General features: G+C 40.0%; 1 protein-coding gene across 2 annotated transcripts in view; it reads left to right on the forward strand.

Moving 5' to 3' along the window:
• Positions 1-7,899: 7,899 nt before the first annotated feature.
• The window catches only part of PRDM2 (PR/SET domain 2), a 66,893-nt gene continuing 53,568 nt past the window's right edge, over positions 7,900-21,224 (forward strand). For both annotated transcript variants that reach the window (XM_015648364.3, XM_015648366.1), the window contains exons 1-2: positions 7,900-7,977; positions 15,041-15,114. In XM_015648364.3, coding sequence (XP_015503850.1) covers positions 15,106-15,114 — 9 coding nt within the window. In that variant the 5' untranslated portion in view covers positions 7,900-7,977; positions 15,041-15,105. The remainder of the gene's footprint in view (positions 7,978-15,040; positions 15,115-21,224) is intronic.

Raw genomic sequence — 21,224 nt, forward strand, 5'->3', positions numbered from 1 at the left:
GCAAACCTCAAGAAACAATGGAAAATTCATTAAAATCTTGCACATTTGTTATTTATCTATGTGTTACTGAATCCTTAATTTAATTAATCTGTAATTTAATGATACAAAGGTTTTGGAAATGCAGACTAAAGATGCACACACAGATTTGTACCTCACATGAATCCACTGCAGCATTCTGTGACTGAGCTGTCATTGCCTCGCGTTCTCCAGCTTCCTGTTACTAGATCAGGACCTCAAAGGTGGGTTGAGCACAAGCTATGTGGGTTTTTGGTGGAATTTCTGTGGAAGATGGGACCTTTTCTGCAATGTGAGAAGTCAAACTGCACATTGTCCCAGGGCAAATCCTTCTGTGAGCTGAAAGGAGTGATCAGTACACGCTTGTGTGACTGAGGCCAAGGTCAGGAGACTTCCTATGCATGAGAGCACATGAGGAAACAACAGCTCCATGCTTTCACCAGCTGGCCAAGCTTGACTTTTATTCACAGGGAGCAACACTTAATAAATCAACACTTGCTTTTAACTTATAGTCCTCACTCCTGATCATATTCATTCCTTTAGAATTAGTAACAATAATGTTCCCTTTTGCAGCTTGGCTTTGAGTCATGAATGTGGCTCCCCCGAACAGACAAGCAGGCACCAGGCTTCCTGTGAGAATGCCAGATGTCACTAAAAAATATCATAAACATAGTTGTCCCCTTGCATTTGTGTCTGTGGGGAAGATACACAGCAGTAGTAACTATGAAAGCAGTGATTTGATACATCAATATTTATAATAGTTCTGGACACCAATACAGGAAATCTTACAAGAGCTCATTTAAGGCGTTTTTTTCTTCTAAGAACAGAAAATGTCAGAAGAATTAATTCAATAAAACCAGCACTAAAAAAGTGTGCACCAGAAGAATTATGGAGATTGACTGACTCCTCTAAATTTAGGAAGTGTTCATTTATAGTTAAATACCAATTAAAACATGCAGCAATTGCTTATTATTTCAGGAACACTGCAATATGCTATTGCAATTATCTTTACCACATCTTATTTTACTAAAGAGTAAGGACACCCTGCACATTAATACCTCTGTAAAAGAGTTCAAACTCCAAAGCACTGATGCATCATTCACAGGAGGATGGCAAGTGCTGCCAGATGAAGTGACTTGCCAAAGGTTAGAACACAGGTAAGAGAAAAGCCACCAAGCCAGGAAACTTTAAACATAAAACATTAGTACTGTCACAGCTTCATATTAGTTCCATAGAAGTGATGTTCCATTACATTTTATGGTAACACCATCCTTAATATTCTTTACTATAAGACAGGAACAAAGGATGCAGAGCAAAAAAGCACCTTACTGAATCTCCAAGACCACTCAGGTCAGAAATGTGCTTGGGTTGCTTTTGATGAGGACCAATCTAAAATCAATTTCTCTGGCACCAGCTGAGTTCTGCAGTGTTGATGCTGCTGAACCACTCTAAAGCTTAAATCTTCTCTGGCCTGCACTGTGCCTGAAGACATTGTTACACCTATTTGTACCCATCTACCTCATCAGCTGAAATATCAGATTGGCCACACCCATCCTTCTGAAGACAGCTTTTTTAAGCTATAGGATTCATCATACTGAAATTCCCAGCATTTTTTTTGTTTGACAACTCCTGATGAATGCAGAAGGTAACGGGGGATCTGTAACTTGACACCAGGTGCCATAATGAGAAGGCTGAATTAATGCTTTGTACACTTTACACAGCTGCAGCTTGGAGGTATTTATGGATAAATAAACCCAGCATCACACTGGCCATGTGTCTTTGTCCCAGCCCTGTGGATTTAGGCATCAGACCAAACCCACAGCTCCCCCTGCTCTGCAACAAACAGTTGGGCTGCAACACAAAGATCCCCATTCAATCATGGAGCTTGTTCTTCCAGCTTGAGAAGTCAGATTTTCAGACTCTGGTAAATGCTAAACTGGCAAATGTCTTAGCAGGCAAAGGAGTGCTGCACATTCCATGCATTTTCAAAGCTGTGTTCTGTCTCCAGAAGGCAGTTGGCAAGGATGAGTGATTATTGAGAGTTCAGAATCAAAACCAAAGAGTGACACGCACAAAAAGAGAGGAAAATGGAAGGAGAAGGGAAAGTAGAGAACTGCAACACTTTGTCTTCACTAAAATTTAATTTTTGTTCACATTTCCAGCTTGAGCTGAAAGTGAATAATGGACTTGCCAGCCTGTGGGGCCACTTCAGATGTTAATCCACATCAGTACACCAATAAATTTGCATCAGGGAAAAAAAAAAAATCTTTAAAAGGTTGCAGCCTTATCTTCTGATAGGAAAGGCAGTAAGAGTGATACTGATGGAACACAGAAACAAATCCAGTAACAGCCATGTAAAAAAGCTGGGATTTGAAGGGGAAGATGGTGCTATTGAAGGGGACTCTGATCCATTCTTCAGAGAACCTGGGGCTTCTTTCTCCCTTGCAGAACTGGAAGCTATTCATGTTCTAAGAACATGGATTTCATTGTACTACACAAGCCCTTTAACTAATTTTTCTTGCAATTACTGGGAATAACTTGAAGGCAATACTGACCAGCGACTGAGTTAAATCATTGACTAGAAGTGCATGAACCTAAATCCTTGTTGAAATACTCCCTTCTTCCCTCCAGAATGACAAAACACTTTCTAACAAGGTGATTTTAAATGTACTGATGTTTGTCGTAGGAAATTAGTAATGTATGTCTCATTTGAGCTGGGAAGCAACTCCATTTCCTGCCTTTATGAACCATGTTATCCTCAAATAACACATTCCTTTGAGTCCTGTGGTTATTTTGCCTCATGACATTTGATTCATCCTATCAGGGATGCAGCAGGAAACAGGGAAGGAATTAACAGGTTCAGCAGGTGTGCTCAAGGGAAAAGAGATAGGAATGTCAGCTCTTCCTCATTTCCTATCCACCACAGGAATAAGCCCCACAGGAGTTGAATAAGCAGCAATAACTGAGCACAGTGTAGTACATTCCAGCTTCCTTGTTGAAGGAATGTCCTCTCCTCTGCATCAGGCACTGAGGCAATTTACTGAGAAATAAGGGACAGCCAGAGCTCTTTTCCTGCCTGCACACCTACAAACTGCTTAGACAGAGAATTAAGAAAAGTCCACTTCTCAACACTTACAGAGCTTCACATATAGATGGTACAAGAGATTTTGACCTAAAAGCCAGCCCTTAAAGGCAACTTGTATATAAAAAGCACAGCTCACTTTTACAGTACAGAAAAGGCTGTCTGTTATAAAGCAGTGGAAGAATTTATTGGTGTAAGTTTCTGTTCAAAGTTCCCTCTGTGATGCAGACCTGGAGTTATCCTGAGGAAACTACTCCTGGAATTAAGATCTGAGTCTTTGTGATAGACAAAATATTAATGAGAACATGTAAGCATATATTACTATTAATCACTTCTCACAGGGAGGCAAAGCCTGCCACCTGTTCATTTAAATCTGAAAGGGCTGAAGTTAAGAAATTTTTAAATTGTAACTATGAAACTTCTCCTTGAAAACAGTTTTTCTGATGAATTCTTCTAGTTCATTTTGTCATGATTAGTACTTAACCTACTAACACAATAAGTATGCTTGACTGAGGGGAAAGAAGCAATAGAATTATTGAGAAGGTAAGCCATGCTTGCATTTCATGCAGAAAAGTGAGCAAGAGCCACAAGAATGGCTTCAGATTTCATACACCTGACAAAAAGCAATGGGTAAAGAAATGCACAAGCAGAATATGAAATTAAATTAAATTTAAATTTAAATTAAAGACTCCTCACTGCAGGCTGATGTTAATGCATGGTAACTGCACACTCAGTAAGCTGTACCTGAGCCCCAGCTAGTGGTGAGAATTACTGATGGCATTTTTGCAGGAAAGATGAGCATGTTCATAACAGAAAAGCTTCAGATTCTTATGTATTGCCTCCTACTCATCAAGCCTGGTTTTATTTTTAAAATACTTCCAACAAAATAAAAGCTACACATATTGGCTACTCATGGTTTGCCTACCACCATCTATACAGCACCTCAGTGGTACTGGTTGATCCAGCTGCTGGAAGCTGGAAGAAACAGGAGTGCAGACAATGAGATGCTTCCTCCTTTCTTGGTGCTATTTTCATCCTCTGAGCCAGCTTGGCACTACACAGGTGGTAGGCAGCACAAAAACGTGTTCTTTCTTCCATGGAGTATTGCCAACATATTCTCTCAACATAAATATTTCTTGATTAAGTAAGTTTAAGTGATTAATTCTGCTAAGAAACTCATAGTCATCAATTTTCTGGACCAAATCCTGTAGTGATCAAATCAGTTTGGAGAGACAATACTAAAATATCTGCTCTAGTTTGCAATGGAGATTGTCCAATGTCATTGATAAATTTATATTTTAGTGAACTTTATCTTTAGCCATGTGACACTTTTGATATAATTTATACAGACAAATTTTAGCCAGTTAGTGTGAATAGCATGCAAGAAACAGCTACTAAGTCCATCTTAGCACAACTGTTCCATCCCTGGAAGTGTCCAAGGCTGGGTTAGACAGGGCTTGGAACAACCTGGGACAGTGGAAGGTGTCCCTGCCCATGGCAGCAGGGTAGAACTGGGCAATCCTTAAGGTTAAATCCAACTCATTCTATCAAGTCCTACAGAATTTACCTGCTGAAGATCTCAGCAGCTGTCACACTCTGCAGAAGGCAACAATCAGTCTTGGACAGGAGTCATCTCTTGTGTAAAACAGGGTACAAGTCTTGGGATCACAACCTGTGATAAGAAGGGATCAATTAACATAACTGACTTAGCACCCCTCTTCTGTCCCATCGGGTATCCTGGTTACCCTTTTGCTAAAATCAGTCAAATGGGAGTTGTGGGGAAGCCCCCTGGAGCAGGAGATAGAGCCCAAATATCTAAGACGAACCAGGTATGGCCTATGGTCAATTCCATAAAGTGATCCTGAAAAGGGACTGCTCCAAAGCTGTAGGAAAAGCAGCACTTGTGGGTCAGCAGGTGAGGAACTTTGGTACAATATAACAGGTGAGCAACAACACAGACAAGGGTGACAACCAAACCATGAGACACTTGAGTCATGTAAGAGCTTGGACATTGCTTTAAGCAGTGAAAAATTAGATTTTTGTAACAAAACCAGGCTGTAGAAAGCAGAAATGAGGACTGTGAAGGACCTTGAGGTTAGAAGGGCTCACCTAAACCAGCAGGAAGGGAAAGGAGCAGGAATATTTAATGCTTGAGTCTTAAGAGTCCCATTCCCCAGGACACTTTGAGAACAGCTTCCCAAAATATCTTTGCAGTTTAGTCAATTCTTTGTTTCCCAAAACTGCACTTCCAGAAAAAGATGGTAATATTTCTTAAATTCAGAGCTATTAATAACCAGTAACCCGAGCAGTTCAGTCTTTCCCAGAGCCATAACATGCAGCACATTGTCTTCTATGTTTATAAGGACAAACCAGAACAGCACAGAAATTATGATAAAAGACACCTTGTCCCATTTAACAAGATAAGAACTGGCCATACTGGTATCACTGGAGTCCACTTACTTTCAAGGCTATTCAGAACTTCTGATAAAATAATCTTTTCTAGAAATGGGCTCACTAAGATTTTCACATATGAGAAGATAATTCTCTCTAACCCACGAGTCACCTTTTCAGTCACCATGAATATATTCAGTCAGATGCCCAAGATTTACAAAAAAGGTTTTTGCTAATATTTTTCTCTCCTGTGTTCTTACACACCTCCAAGTAACCAGAAAAGCTTATTCATCATTTTAGAGAGCACAAAAGCAGAAATATTGATGTTTTCAGAATACAAAAAAATTAGGCGTTCTGAACTTTAATCAAATAAAGATTTGTAGGCTTCTCTGACAACTGAAAGTGTAAATTGAAAGTGCAGGTCCCCTGGAACACCACCAGATGGTAGATATTCTCAGTATAAATGCGGGGAAAATGGATGACTTGTACACCATTGGAGAAAAGTTATGATTTCTTTTATTTGTGATACTTCTGGGAAATCTTGTATTTAACAGTAAAGATAGAAAGGTTCATGTTAAAGCTAGTGGGTATGTAATTTGTTCTATGTTTTAAATTTTTCTGTTACAGGTATAGGGCTCTAACATAAATGGGAATCTTGATTTTTCTTAAAATAACCCCCAAATTTACACAGGTGTGACTAGTCTAGCTTACTTATAAAATTAAATCTTAATACAGCTAAATTAGAATTAATTTAGTCTAATAAGTCAAAGTAGTTTAAACATATTTGAGGTTTTTTTACTACTAAAATTAGAGGCTTCAAAACTGGTTATGGTGTGCCTATACAACACTGTGTAATATAAATGCATTCTGAGTGTTCCAGGTAGAAAAATCACAGTGTCTTGTTATTTTTCAGTCTGCTATTGCTTGCCAAAGCTAAGCATCACTGCAGAGGTGTTCAAATTCCCTGGCAGCCTGTGTCTTCCAGATGTATGAAAGATTATGTTTGCAACTATGTTTCTTGGTAATATGGTGGATTGTTTTTAAAAAAGCTTTCTTTTGGTAAGAGTGGGCAGACAGGGGATTTGCTTGGCTACCTGCTGAGGAAATCTTCCAGCTTCATGGAATGGAATGGGATTCCTCTGCCCTGCTGCTGTATGAGTACTTTTTGTGTCCAGCCTTACTGGCAGTTTTAATGTTACTCACCGATGTGCATAATCAAATAAATGTAAAATATTTCTGAATTTATGTATTAATGTCCTATGGATTTAAGTCAGGGATTTTCCTCTGGGAAAATGGCAAATTCTTAACAATCCAGCTAATATACAGTCCTAGCCTGAGAGGAATACATCTTTGACTGCATTAAGGATGAACAGAACATTCAGAGGAGAGAGAAATTAAGGGCAGAGACACTGCTATGTCTTGCAGAACAAATACAGACATCTCCTAGCAGGTGATTATGGAGGGTTTTTTCCCCTCTTAGGTACTTGCTCAGAAATTGCAGTGAGAAAACCTTGGTTTGGATGGAACAGTAAAAGTTGTGTGCAGCACAAATGAGTCTCAAGGCAGCGACAGCCTAGGTCCCTCAGTGAGGGTCAGTTCCCAAATCACCTCAGTGACACAATAATTTCCCTTCAGCCACCTCACTTTTTTTGTTTTCAGTCACAGGTGAGAACCCTGTGGATCTGCTTTACTGCAAAAAGATGAAAAAGACTTTAAAAAACACCCCAAACCAATGGGAAAGAGGGCTTGGAGAACATGTTGATTGTCTGGCAGAGGGTGGTGGATGGAGGTGGCTGGAGCATGTGGTGTGATCTGAGAGGGTTCAGGGGATGGAGGGGTTAAGGGGGGTAAAGAGGGTGAAGAGGGTGAAAAGGGATGAAGGGGATGAATGAGAGGAAGGCAGTGTTGGGGAAGGTGATGAAGGGGGTGAAAGGGGTATGGGAATGAAGGTAATGAAGGTGATGAAGGGGCTCTTGGGGATGCTGGGTGTGAAGGCAATGTAGAGGATGAAGGCAAAAGGGGCTCTTGGGGATGAAGGTGACGAAGAGCTGCAAAGCAATGAAGGAGAGGAAGAGGCTGCTGGGGAGGAGAGCGATGAGTGCAATGAAGATGATGAGGGGCAGGAAGGGAGCATTAGGGGGATGAAGGAGAGGAAGGTGCTGTCGGGGATGAGGGTGATGAGGGCAATGAAGCTGATGAGGGGGACAGAGCCGATGGAGGACAGGAAGGGGCTGTTGGTGATGAGGCGGATGAAGCCGATGGAGCCGAGGAAGGGCAGGAAGGGGCTGTTGGGGATGAGGGGGATGAAGGGCAGGAAGGGGCTGTTGGGGATGAGGACGATGAGGACGATGAAGGGCAGGAAGGGGCTCTGGGGGTCCCGCGGCGGGCCCTGCCCGCGGCCTCCCCCCAACGTCACTTCCGAGGCTGGAGACAAGATGGCGCCCGGACGGTGCCGGCGCTGAGGCCGCTCCGCCGCCAGCGGGGCCCGGGTGAGCGGGAGCGGCAGGAGCCGCCGGGCGCAGCCGGGACGGGCCGGGCGGGCGCAGGGCAGAGCCGGCCGCGCAGGGAGGGGGCCCGCGGAGGCTGCTCCGGGTGCGGAGCCGCCCCGGGGTCCGCGGGGAGGCGGCGGCCGGGGGCGTGAGGGCAGCGGCGGCAGGTGCGAGACCTGTGCCCGCCGGGACGTGGGAGCGCCTCGGGGAGGGGAGAGGAGAGGGCGGAGGATGGCGAAGGAGGCCGGTTGGAGGAAGATGCTCCATCCCTCGGGCGGCTTTTTCAATTTTTTTATCTTGAAAATGCTGCCTCGGAAGTGTCGGCTGGCTCCTGCCGCTGCCAGCCCGATGCTGAGAGAACTCTGCTCTTTCAAACTGACTTCAGAAGTTCTGGCGCTTCGCAGGCCCCAAGGCTCCCGCAGGTCACGTTCCGCCAAGCTGAGCGAGCAGGGCTTGAAGGAATTAACTCCAGAATTGGTTCCTTCCCTGGAAATGCCCATCTGTGAATTATTTTAAGTCGGAGAATAATTCATGGTGGTACTGTGGGGGAAAACTGTTTGGGGTGAGATGAAAAATATTCATGTAAGACATTTAGAACACCTCAAGAGATGTATCGTAAGTGCATTTTTTATTTGAAGCCAGAGCAGCCTGTGGAGCATTGCTGATAACCATCTCATGGACAGGTAGCTGAAGCATTCAGTGAAGTTTCCAGTGGTTTCAAATTCATATGAAGCTGCAAAATTTCCATTCTGAAACATTAAAGAAAACTTCAGGTCATTTTTAATTGTTGAGGAAGGAAGAGAAAGCGGTATGGCTGCACCTGCCAAATGATCATTCAGTGGCAAGAGAACTATTTGTATTTCACATTTGAGTGAGCTGCAGTGGACAGCTCTAGAGAACAGTAGGGCTGCTTGTGCTTCTCATGCTGCCCCAGTTTGCTGTTCCCAGTATGTGCTCTGGACTTTGGGCATGTTATTTGGCTGCAAAGTCTTTTCCAGCTTATTCAAATATTCTAAATAGATTAGGGTAACTGGAGATGTACAGCAGCATGGCATGTAATTAGTATGTTCATCACCAGGAACTGTAGTGATAGGACAAGAAGTAATGGTTTTAAATGGAAAAAGGGGAAGTTTAGGTTAGAAATATGGAAGAAATTGATCCCCATGAGGGTGGTGAGGCCTTGGCACGGGGTACCAAGAGCAGCTGTGGCTGCACCTGGATCCCTGGCAGTGCCCAAGGCCAGGCTGGACAGGGCTTGGAGCAGCCTGGGACAGTGGAAGATGTCCCTGCCCATGGCAAGGGGTGGGACTGGATGAGCTTTAAGGTCTCTTTGAGCCCCAGCCATTCCATGATTCTATCTTGTTGTGTTCTGACACAACATTTCAATAAAAATAATGGGTGTGTTAAGAATTCAGGGCTGCTTTCCTTGGTGTAGAGATTTCCAGCTCTTCTGACTGCAGAAAAGCGTAATGGTGAATCAGTGAGAGCATTGGCACTTTTCAGTGCATCACTGATAGATGAAGGAGTGACTTTTAAGAAACAAAAGAACTTTTGGACTTGCAGAGAGAGCCATGTGTTTTCAAGGATATGGCTCCCAGGATTTGCTGGGATAGCAGTGCCTCCACAGTTCATAGCATAGGCCATAAAAATAAGTGGCACTTACAGTTACAACCTACAGTTACTACCTACAACCTTAGTTATGTTAATTAAAGGGCAAAACAGCACTTTGGATACAGTATCTTTGCTAGAAATGCCACGATAAGTATGGTGTGTGGAGATTCCTGAGTTGGTGCCTGTTTTATGGGAATCCAAGGAACAGCTTTCTACCAGCACAGCATGGAAGGTAGGAAGAATGTTCAAGCACTTCTGTGCATTTCTGTAAGACATCCATTTTTTACTATTGAAAATTTGCTTGAGAATGGAAGAGAAGTAAAGCAGAAAGTCTTTCCCTGTAATAACTGAAATTGCTCTGGAAGTCCATCCTGCAGTGCAGTGACATCTCCATTTCACTATTACACATAAAAGCCTTGATCCTTAGGGATAAACAAGTAATATAAAGTGTACAAAAGGGAGATGCAGCTTACTGGGTATCTCTCTGTTGGAAAGAGAAATTCAGAGAGGTTTGGAGTTGACCAGTAATGTATTCCTGCCTTGGCAAACCTGTTTAAAGTACTGTAGTATCTTTGCTGTTGAACTTGTTTGCATGGAAAGGGCAGATATGATCCTGATACCTAAACCCCCAAATGACATAATTTCTTTAACCATTGTGTTTTTTCTCCACTGAGCATAATGAGCTGAAAAATATTTCTTCTTGGCCTCTGTATAAAAGGTGCTGTAGTCAAAAGTGGGAGGACGAGTCCTGTGTTGTAAAAAAAAAAAAGGCTGAAATTGGCTTTTTCACATAGGAGTAAATCAGCAGTGTACTTATCGGAGAAAATTTTCATTGGGTTTTACTGCATTTGTGAGTCAAAGTGCACTCATATCTGAAGATTGGAATGGTATTTCTGCATATTTGCACATGTTAGAGACTTGTTTTCTGTTGACTTCTCTTGACTAGTTGCTGTTTAATTAATGAACCTGGGGTTTGTGTTGTGTTGGTGATTTCTTGGCTTATTATCCTGGTTACCTGAATAAACCTTCCTAAGGTGTAACAGTTTATTTGGTTACGTGGCAGTAAGCAAAGCCTTTTTTATTATTGGACAATAGGTAATAGATTTTAATATTCAGAAAATCATTGTCTGCCCATTTTTATTCTGTTCTTATTCAGGCAGCCTTGAATAACTGAAAATGTCTTTGCATCTTAGTGCCTGTCAGAGGAAACAGGATGCCCTATCACATGTATATTTTAATCTTTTAGAGTTAACATGAACTTTATGTTTTTAAATTGGCAAGCTTTATTTCACCTAATGCGTGGAAAATTCGTGGATGAGAGTATTTCAGTATTGAAAACATGTAGATGTCGTGATGTTTAAAAAACAGTCATGTGCTGCAGCTAGAAAGTAAAACAAAGCCAAGAGCTGTGCAGTATCCCAGCCTGAACCTCGGTCATTAGGAAAACAGGCCGTGGAGACTTTCAAGTTGTTCCTGGTTCTCTAATGAACATGTTTTTACTGGAGCAATGACGTAATGCATGTCCCATTTTCAGCTTCCAAAATAGGATTGATACTCTCATGCCTGGTTTTTCTTTCATCTGCATTGGAAGCAGCATTCTCTTTCACAATGCTTTTTGATTCTGGGATTTAAAAAACCCTCACATACAGAAATTATAAATATGGCTTATAAAACCAGAAGATTGTCTACTTAGTAAAACCTAGGAATGCTTACTAGTCTGCTTGAGTTGGAAAGGGATGATCTGCAATGATGGTTTTGAATAAAATTGCTTTTGTTTGCAGACTTTATTCCTAACAAATTATAGGTTTTCTAAGGGAATATTTAAAATTCTGAAGCATAGGTTCAGAAATAATGTCAAAATACTTTTTGCTTTAAGCATTTTGTTTAGAGACCACAGTGTTTCCTTAGATACAAATGCCCTGTATATTCTTATATGAATAAATGTAATTTGTTGCCTAAAACTGAGCCTTTCAGAAAAAGAATTTTTTCTGAAACTCAAAGATAACTTCATGCAGTAGATCTTCTTTTCTCTTCTTTGTTTCCCAGATGCCTTAATATCTTGAGTAAGTGTGTGGTATTTTTTGTACTCAGGAGATAGAGCACTAAGTAGTAGTTTAAAATCAATATGACTTGGAAATGTTTTCTGAGAATTAATTTGGAAAATTCAGGTTGCTGGTGTGTGTGCTTCACTTTTGGGATAGAACCTTTGTTGTTCTTTTCCTGGGGCTGTTGATGAATGGCTGAAGTTTACTGTGGCAAGTGTTATTAACAATTTCCAGGTCTTTAATAGGTTAGGTTATGTCGCTGTTGAGTTTGGGGCAAAGGTTGGATGAAAATACTTGTTACCTGTATTTGATGGAGCTGCTGAGTGACATTTTCAAAGTATTAATGCAGTTGTTGACTATTACTAACTTTAAAACTGATTTAGCAGGGCCATGGTTGTACCTTTAATAGATGACAGATTGCCCTGGTGCCTCATCAGAGCAGCGTGGTTTTCTGTGGGGCTTTTCTGGGAAATCCTGCACAGGACCTGGGAATTCCTCCCTGTGTGGAGTCACAGCTTGTTCCTGCTTGCAGTGATGAGAGTAAAGACCCTGTTGGTACTCACTGATAGTGCTGGGAACTCATTTTTGGGCAGCAGGTGTAGAATTAGTTTCATATTTTCTTGAGTTTGTTGAACTTTTTGTACCAAAAGTTAAACCCCAAGTTTACTCTTACAGATACTTCTGTTCTTACATTTCATTTTAGGTAGAAAGAAAACTAGTGGCTGCACATAAGACTGTGCAGTATTAACTGTATTTCTTTTTCAGTGCAATTAATCTTGCTTTCTACATAGTTAAGTACACTCTCAACAAAATAAGTAATGTGGAAGAGGGCAAAAAATGCAGAACTGCAGGTATAAAATTTTAATATGAAGTGTGTATTTTAAATTAATAGCTTTAAAAATACTTGTTCAAGCTTTTGCTTTACTACAGGTTTAATTTTTCACCTAATTCTGTTTTATGCTCAAGTGGCTCCACTGGTAATTGGTAGTTGAAAGAATATAGAGTAGTACAGTCTGTTGGGAATCAGCCTAAACTGTTGTGTAGTTGATTAACTACATCAGTTTTTTAAGATGTGTTGTCATCTCATAAGAAATACCATTGAGAGGTTTGGATACAACCAGTTGTATAAAAGTTGAATAAAATATTTGCAACATTTGTAAAAATACCATTATTTTTGTTTTGAAAATTCTTTGTTAACTATTAATTCTAAGCAAAGCATTTTTGAATTAGTATAGGAAAAAGAAGAAAAATGTATTTTTAATGCTCAAATATTACAAAGTAAGAAGATTTTGTCTCCTTTTCAAATCTTTTGAGTAATTTATTTAATAACTGGGCTAAGAAAATTCAGCTGAGAGGAAATTTTCAGCTTGACAGGACTTTGACTCTGCAGCCCATCACTTTATTGCTATTTACTTGTCTCAGATTTGACACATTTAGCAGTGGATAGTGATGGTGTTCAGTGTTTGCTTCTGTAAGACAGTGCTTTAAATCCTTACTGTGTGTGTATAAGACAGTGCTTTAAATCCTTACTCTGTGTGTGTATAAGACAGGGCTTTAAATCCTTACTCTGTGTGTGTATCTGGAGTTTTGGGCAAAGTGTGCAGTGCAGGAGATGTGTGTCACAGGAGTCATTCACCACTGTGCCACAGTGTACAGTGGTACAGCTCCTGCAGTGGGTTTCCCAGATTCCAGATTTGTGGTCAGAGGTGAACAGCAGAGCCTGTGGCATGGAGGGAATGATGATATTTGGTGAGAGGGGGGGAAAAAGGTAGATATAGGCAGGTGGAGACAGAAACAACATCAACTCCTGCCAGCCACAGCCTGGTGCTCCTCAGGCTGTGCTCCTGTGTCCTTGAGAGGTTCTGGCTTTTCTAGACTTTATGTGAGTAATTATATAAAAATATTCTAACAGTATAGAGAAATGAGATGTTTGACTAAATATAAGTTTGGTTTCATACTAGGAAATTATTTGATACCTCTGCTGCTATGCATTTATTTCCTTTTTAAAACAATGTTGCATGGGTTTTGTCCCAATGAACAATGAATAAGATTGCTGGGTTTTTCCCTGATGTTCAGGTCTCAGCTGAGGTACAGATGTTTATACTGACTCAAATACTGAAATAAGTTAGAAAGTTAGTAATAATGCATTCCAAAAGGAATGCTTTTCTTTGGATGTGTACAAGCTGTTCACATGGAGCTCCTTATCCCATAACTGGCCTTTGCTGGCGGACTTCAAAGCCCTCAGAATCAGTTGCAAAACTGGAACTAAAATTCAGATATTTCAGCTTTTTGTTTAAATGCTCACATAGTATGGAAACACAGGGACAAAAGGAGTTAATCCTGGAAGAGCTGTAAACAACAGAAATTTCATTTCCAAGGACATTTTTCCTTTTCTTATGGATTTCTTAAGCAGTGTAACATTTGAATGATGCTTGGCAGTGTTGGCACTTTTGCAAAGCATTAAGAATTCTTGCAGTGTAAAGATGTGAGGGATTATGTGAAATGTATTTGGAGTAGATTTTGCTTGAACTTATTTTAAATTAAATGTTAGTACTTATGCAGAGTACTTAGTAAAAAAATCAGTTGAACGTTATTATAGTAAGAAAACTAAAGACAGGGAAGATAAAGCAGTATTTGAATAAGTGCTTTAAGTGAGGAGGAACCAGTTAACTTTCATAAATGGGGGACGTTAATTTGTTGAAAATTGTGTATGACAATGAGACTAAAAGTGTTTTTGGCCTAATTTGCAAAAAAGCTGTTTTGTATACATTAAAAAAGAAAGGATGCGAGTTGATCTTGATGCTTAGATATGGCATCATTCTGAATAGTTTTCCATCAAGTCATGAGTTTCCAAATTTGATGCCTACTTGAACTGGGAATTTTTGTCAGATACCTTTTGAAATCTCAGGCTTTTATTAAAAAGGAACGTAAAATGCATTAGTGTAATAAAATACCTCAATACAGTTCAATTTAAGGAACATTTTCCTGTTTCTAATATAGAAGAGACTCAATACATGCATTTTTTAAAATCTGAAAACCACATAAGACCTTCAATAATGCTTTGATATAAAATTCTAAAGAGATCTGACTTCTAAAGTTCTTAAAAGTACTCACTCTTGAGCAAACTAACTGACTTTAAAAAACAAATGGAACGACCTTACCTGAGCACATCTGTTACGTCATAATTTAAAATAGGGAAAAGATTATTGCTAGATATCCATCTTGAGATTATCCAGACACACTTGAGCTGTAATAACAAAATTGTAGCTTGGAGCAGATTTTTTCTAAAGCAAAATGCTCCTTTTCTACAGATGATTTAGGAAGAAAACTACAGCTCTGTGTGTACTTTCAGTTCAATGTAAATTTGTACGTAGGTACGTGTTACAATTGTCTGTTTTTCTTTTTAGGGTTCATGTAATCAAAGGAGTTTCTTTGTTGTGTGTATCTTTTCAGAACACAACAGGAATTCAAAATGAATCAGGTGAGTAGAAATGTAAGACTTTATCAAAATACTTAGAACAGTTAATTATTAATAAGAAAAGTAAATCATCCACTAAAAAATGTTCTTTCAAATCTTCGGGCTCATTAAATTTCGTAATCATCCATTCTATAGCATGTATGCTTGTGAGATGTCTGTTACTTCATGGATTTAAGGTTTTTGTGAATTCCCTTTAGCAGTGTGTAAGTTATTACTCCTGGCACCTCTTCTAAGAACACCTCCCCAGAAAATTCTATTTCCTCCTGAAGCTGTACGTAATAATTCAGTTCCTTATAAAAATGGTTTGAGAATTGAAGGCTTCCATTTTTTAAAATCCTTTTATAATCACATTCCTTTTTCAAGTGTGCAGTAAACAATCTGCCTCAAATTGATTGATTGGGAAATGTCACACTTTTCTGGAATCTGAAGTGTTTCTCCTGGAGCCAAGTGGAAGGACTGGGAAAGCACATTTCCTTTGTGGAGCAGCGCTTTGCTGTGTGGAGTCACGAGTATCCTGACTGCAGGGTGTTGTTGTAATCAGCACCAACTGTTTGCAGCATTTTTTTCTGCATTTGTTTATCCAAGTAGGAATTGTCCATCAGTTTGTCTGTTACACACAATTGTGTTACTTAGAAATATAGAAAAAGTACATGTTGCCTCAAACTTTTCTCACAAGTCCTCCTCTCTCTGGCTGATCTTACCAAGCCCCCTTTGGCATGGGAATGTTACCATAGGATATCACATTGCAGGAAAGCCATTTTTACTTTGCTGAGAAAATCAGCCATGAACAGAAGCTTTATGAGTCAGAAACAACCACAGTACACAGAAGTATAAAATGCTTTGTATACTTCAATGCCTGTAGCCAATGTGTGCTTTTATTATCCTTATTTGATCAGAGCAGGCCTGAATGCAGTTAGCATTTGCTGAAGTGTGTTTTCCATGAAGTCATAGAGGTAAATGCATAAGTAATTACAGAATGGAAAGGGTTGGTGGGATGTTTCCAGTTGCTTTTTTTTCTGATTTACAGTAAAAAGTCTTCAATAGATCATTACATATTAAAAAGGGAAAAAGAAAAATATAATCTCTATCAGAGCATTGAAATATATGTTATGAAAACACATACTTGTATTATATCTATAGACAAACATGAACTATATATATAAAATAGAAATGACACTTGCATTAGCACACTTTTAAGCATTAATAGTCTGTTTTGGGGGGTAGGATTAACGGCTGCTTCAAAATTTCTATTGAGAATTGAAATTTTTTCACCTGTAAGATTTGTTTTGATGCACTCAGTGGCATGAAGCCAGCAGCCTATTGCTCTGTCTGCTTGAGGAATAATCCTGCCTTATTAGTCATTCCAATAAGCTTTGGAGTCTGCTAAAACTCTGAAAACTGTAGATCCTAATCTGTAATTGTTACTATTGACTGCTTCCTTCCCCTGTCTGTGTCCATGTCCCCTTGTGTCCTGTCTGTTGCTGTGTTCCTACACCCCAGTTTGTTTATAGGATTAAATCAGATTTCAGTGTTGTATCAAAAATCCTCATCTTTCTTATGAGGACTGCTGGTCTCATTTATACCATGCTGTGATGTGTTTCATCTTACAATTAAAGGGTGAAATGACCCTTCCTCAGGGAGCTCTTACAACAGCTTAGGGTCCTCTTTGGTGTTTCTGGCTTTCACCTTTGGTTTCCAAAGCCCATGGAGCTCATATGGCTTTTAATTGTTCTCTGATCATTCATATTATGTATTTAGCATCAACCCTGTGGTGTTTTTTCTTGCAGTGCCCTTGTCATTTCATTCACTGTTGACAAGTTGTAGTGCCAGGTCTGTATAAGAAATGTTTTTGCCTGATGCCAAACATCTTTCAAGTGATTTGTTCTCATATTTCTTTCATTCTGCTTGTCTCTGCTTTTGGTGTGACTTCAGTGACCATGAAACTAACTGGGCTGGTGTTGATTTGGTTTATATGAAGAGACTGTTAGTTTTGTGGTTTATCCCACAGAAATACTGAAGTAGTGAAGGAAAACCTTTTCTTTAATTCTTTGATATGGCCTTCTTGTTGTAAAGAGAAGAAGGATTAAAAAAAAAACATTTGTTGTTGGCGTTCATGTTTTTGGGTTTCTTGGAAGATTGCTGTCTTAAGATAGGCAGTATGTGTCCTCTTTTAAAAGAAGATCTTCCTCTAATATGTAAATTGGTTCATCAGAATATCTTAATAATTTATTTTAAGAACCCCAAGCAAACTTGGGGTTTGATTGGTAGCATTATCTCTGACTGCAGTAAGACAGAGTAGGAGGAATTTGGGTTCTACTGGGAAAACAGCATGGGCAGTTACTTAAAAAATGCTGAGGAATACAGGAACAAAGGACACCTGCATTTGTACTGAAACTTCCTCCCCCAATTCCTTCTGCACTTTTCAGAGATTATTTCAAATATCTCCAATACATCTTTAATTTTCAAGCACACTATTTGTGTTAAATTGTGGCAAAGAGGGATAGCCAGGTAGGTGCCTGGGCAAGGAGAGACCTGTCTGCTTTCCTGTGCTAGCTGGCACAACTACCCTTCCTCAGCCACCTCTTTAACTTCTCTGCCATCTCCCTCCCTCCTCCCTCTTCAGTGACATCCTTTCCTTTATCTTCTCATTTATCCTAATCCTGTTTCCACCCTCACATGACACTAACTGGCAGTCTGTCATTCATTGCACTGTTCGGGATGGTTTCTTTCCTTTTCACTCTAATCTTTTATCACCTGTAAATATCTTGTTGCAGGTGCCTTTTGGACTCTTAAATACTGTTTGTAACATTATAGGCTAATCTGTGGTTGATTCAGGAGTACAATTATACTAAAAGTGGTGTGAAAAGTTGCTTAATGTGTTAAAAGGTGCTGTCAGGGTGTAGGGACTCTGGATTTGATGCAAGCAGGAAAAGATTTTTTCAGTTAAGGCACCACTTCAGCTCTCAAATGATCCTTTGGCATTGTTCTAAAGTCACTTCATACTAGCTGATTGAAATGCTAGAATGTAATTTTCTGATGAACTTCAGAGTAAAAAGCTTAAAAGTGAAATAAGCTTCAGGTGTTTTTGTATTCAAAATTGCAGCCTTGGATGGAGTGAAAAATACTGTGTTAAGGATTCAGATAAATGCAGAAGTTGGCTGTAGGACATGCACAAGTGCTCTACCCTTATCAAGAGGCAAATTTTGTAAATGAAAAAGAAATTTAAATGTTATTGTTAAGCCTTGGTAGAAAAGTGATTGAAATACATTATTTCCTTATGGTAGACAGACATTGCTTGGGGACAAGTTGTGATCTGGAAAAAGTTTCAAGTAGCTATATCTAAATTGCAAATAAACAGAGATTGCACTGATTTGACTGAACTAAATTGTTTATTTTACTGTTTTGAATTTGATTGCTTATTACCATTCATTTGAGGTGTGAAATGTATTGTTCTATAAAGGCCATATCCAGTTTTTTAATACTTGTGAAATCCATTAATATGACAGGTGTTGGATGAGTCTGAGTGTTGTGCTCTCTGAATGTCCTGCTAATCTCTGATTTATGTAGGTAGATGCATAATAAAATTCTGATGTACACTACTCCATAAAATACACTTAAATGGTAGGGCAGTTTGGGGATATTTACAGTTAAAAGGTGTGACTATTAAAGAATATACCAGGAAAATCAAAGATGTATCACAGTGCTGTACACTTCTGTCTGAATCAGTTGAGTCTGCTTTGATAGGTTAAAATTTATTTGCAGGGTTGAGGTTTAAGATTTTTAACTGCTCATCAAAACCCCAAACCAAAACCAACGCTCTCCAAAGAAACCAAACCCCCAAATGAAACCCAGCCAAAAAAAAAAACAACATTCCACTTTTAGCTTGGAACTGGAAGTGCACCATTCTGAGAGTTGTCAGCCACCTTCTTCTATTTCTGTATATAATTTGTTAGAAACCTCTGGGAAAAATAGACTTGTTTCTCACCTGATGAAATCCTGGAGTAATGTTCTGGGAAGATGTTTAGGTTTCTTTGATATGCTGAGAAGAGCATGTTTCTTTTTCAGCTGAGACAGGGCTTCTTGCCTATCAGTCCAAGGCAAACAGATGTCTGAAAATCAGGCTGCTTTCATCAGTATTTTTTCTTTTGGGTTGTTGGAAGAGCAAAATAAAGCTCTGCTCTGCTTTGAATAGACTTCAGCTATTCTAACTAATGAATAAGTTTTTATTCTTGGTGTCTACACTCTTGGATGGGAAGGGATTTTTGGCATTCTCTCCCTCCCATGGTTTCCAATTTGAGGGTCTTTCTCCCCTACAAATAGCTCTCTGGGAGCTCTGTGCAGCTGTTAAGGCTTATGAAGGCAGCACTAGACTAACCTTGCTCTAACAACAGTTTTACACTTCTCCTCATTGTTGTAATTAAAACTGCCAGAAGACTTGTTCTTTTAACTCCACTCAGCAAATTGGGTTTTCAGATATAGTGATTGATGGTCTGACAAAGACTGGGTGCTGAGGAGCAAGGACTGAGAAGCTTTATCTGTTTTGCTTTAGAGAGAAAAAAAATGAAATTTGATAGTATATCGAGATGCATTTTAAAATACATTTCCAGTAACCTTTTAGCGTATTTCAAAACTACTCACTGGAAAGTACTCAGAGTATTACTCAGTAGTTTATTATTCAGTATGTGAAAACTACTCTCTCTGCTTTATGGTTATGGGTAAAAACTAGAGTAATTTACAAAAAAATAAAGTTTATTTGGAAAAATATCTCAGTTTAACCTATTCCTAAGAAGGGGTTCAGAGGTCAAGTATAACATCCTTAATATTAGAGTTGTTCCTGCCAGTACCAGCAGTGTTTGTTCCTGACCAGAATGATTAGAGTTCCGTATCAGAAGGCAGGGAGTTATTTTAGGGCATGTGGTTCAATAAAGGCTTAGTTTTCACCAAGCACAGTTCTTTCAGAATGTGGGCAGATTTTATAGGAAACTTTGCATTCTCATAACTTTGAAATTCTGGTAATTTCTATCAGAAATAGTGTTTTGTTAATTTTAAGTGTGTAATGGGGAGCAGGTTGTTTTATGACAAGTGCAAGTAGTAATAGTATGGATAATATTATAAGAATAATATTGATCCTTGGAGGCTCCATAGAATGGAACTAATCACTTACTAGACAGTAAATAATTTATTAGCTTTATATTGCCTATCAAACTTTAATATAAAAATATCTTCTTGTATTAATTATAAGCTGTTGGCTAAAGTTCTGAGTTGTTATCTGAGGTAGGAAATGTGAGTAACATTTATAATACTGAAATAATTACTATTAAAACCCTTTTATTCTTTTTAAAAGCTGCTTTTAGTTTAATCTCTTTGTTGCAGAGCAGTAAACTTGACATGCACATACTTTCATCACCAAGAACTGTAGTGACAGGACAAGGGGGAATGGCTCCACGCTGGCAGAGAGCAGGTTTACATTGGCTGGGAGGGTGCTGAGGCCCTGGCACAGGGTGCCCAGAGCAGCTGGGGCTGCCCCTGGATCCCTGGAAATGTCCAAGGCCAGGCTGGACAGGGCTTGGAGCAGCCTGGGATGGTGGAAGGTGTCACTGGCCATGGCACTGGATGGCCTGGAAAGATGCCCTTGAGGGGTGTCCTCGCTCCAGGGAGGAATCTGCACACACTCAAGAAGGGGTGTGTCAGGAGAGGTGTGTCAGGAGGGGTGTGTCAGGATGGGTGTGTCAGGAGAGGTGTGTCAGGAGGGGTGTGTCAGGAGGGGTGTGTCAGGATGGGTGTGTCAGGATGGGTGTGTCAGGAGGGGTGTGTCAGGATGGGTGTGTCTGGAGGGGTGTGATAGAAGGGATGTGTCAGGAGGGGTGTGTCAGGATGGGTGTGTCAGGAGGGGTGTGATAGGAGGGGTGTGTCAGGAGGGGTGTGTCAGGAGAGGTGTGTCAGGATGGGTGTGTCGGGATGGGTGTGATAGAAGGGGTGTGTCAGGAGGGGTGTGTCAGGATGGGTGTGATAGAAGGGGTGTGATAGGAGGGGTGTGTCAGGATGGGTGTGTCAGAAGGGGTGTGTCAGGATGGGTGTGTCATAAGGGGTGTGTCAGGAGAGGTGTGTCAGGA

The sequence above is a fragment of the Parus major genome, chromosome 21 (genome assembly GCF_001522545.3).
Source record: "Parus major isolate Abel chromosome 21, Parus_major1.1, whole genome shotgun sequence".
Taxonomy (NCBI): Eukaryota; Metazoa; Chordata; class Aves; order Passeriformes; family Paridae; genus Parus; species Parus major.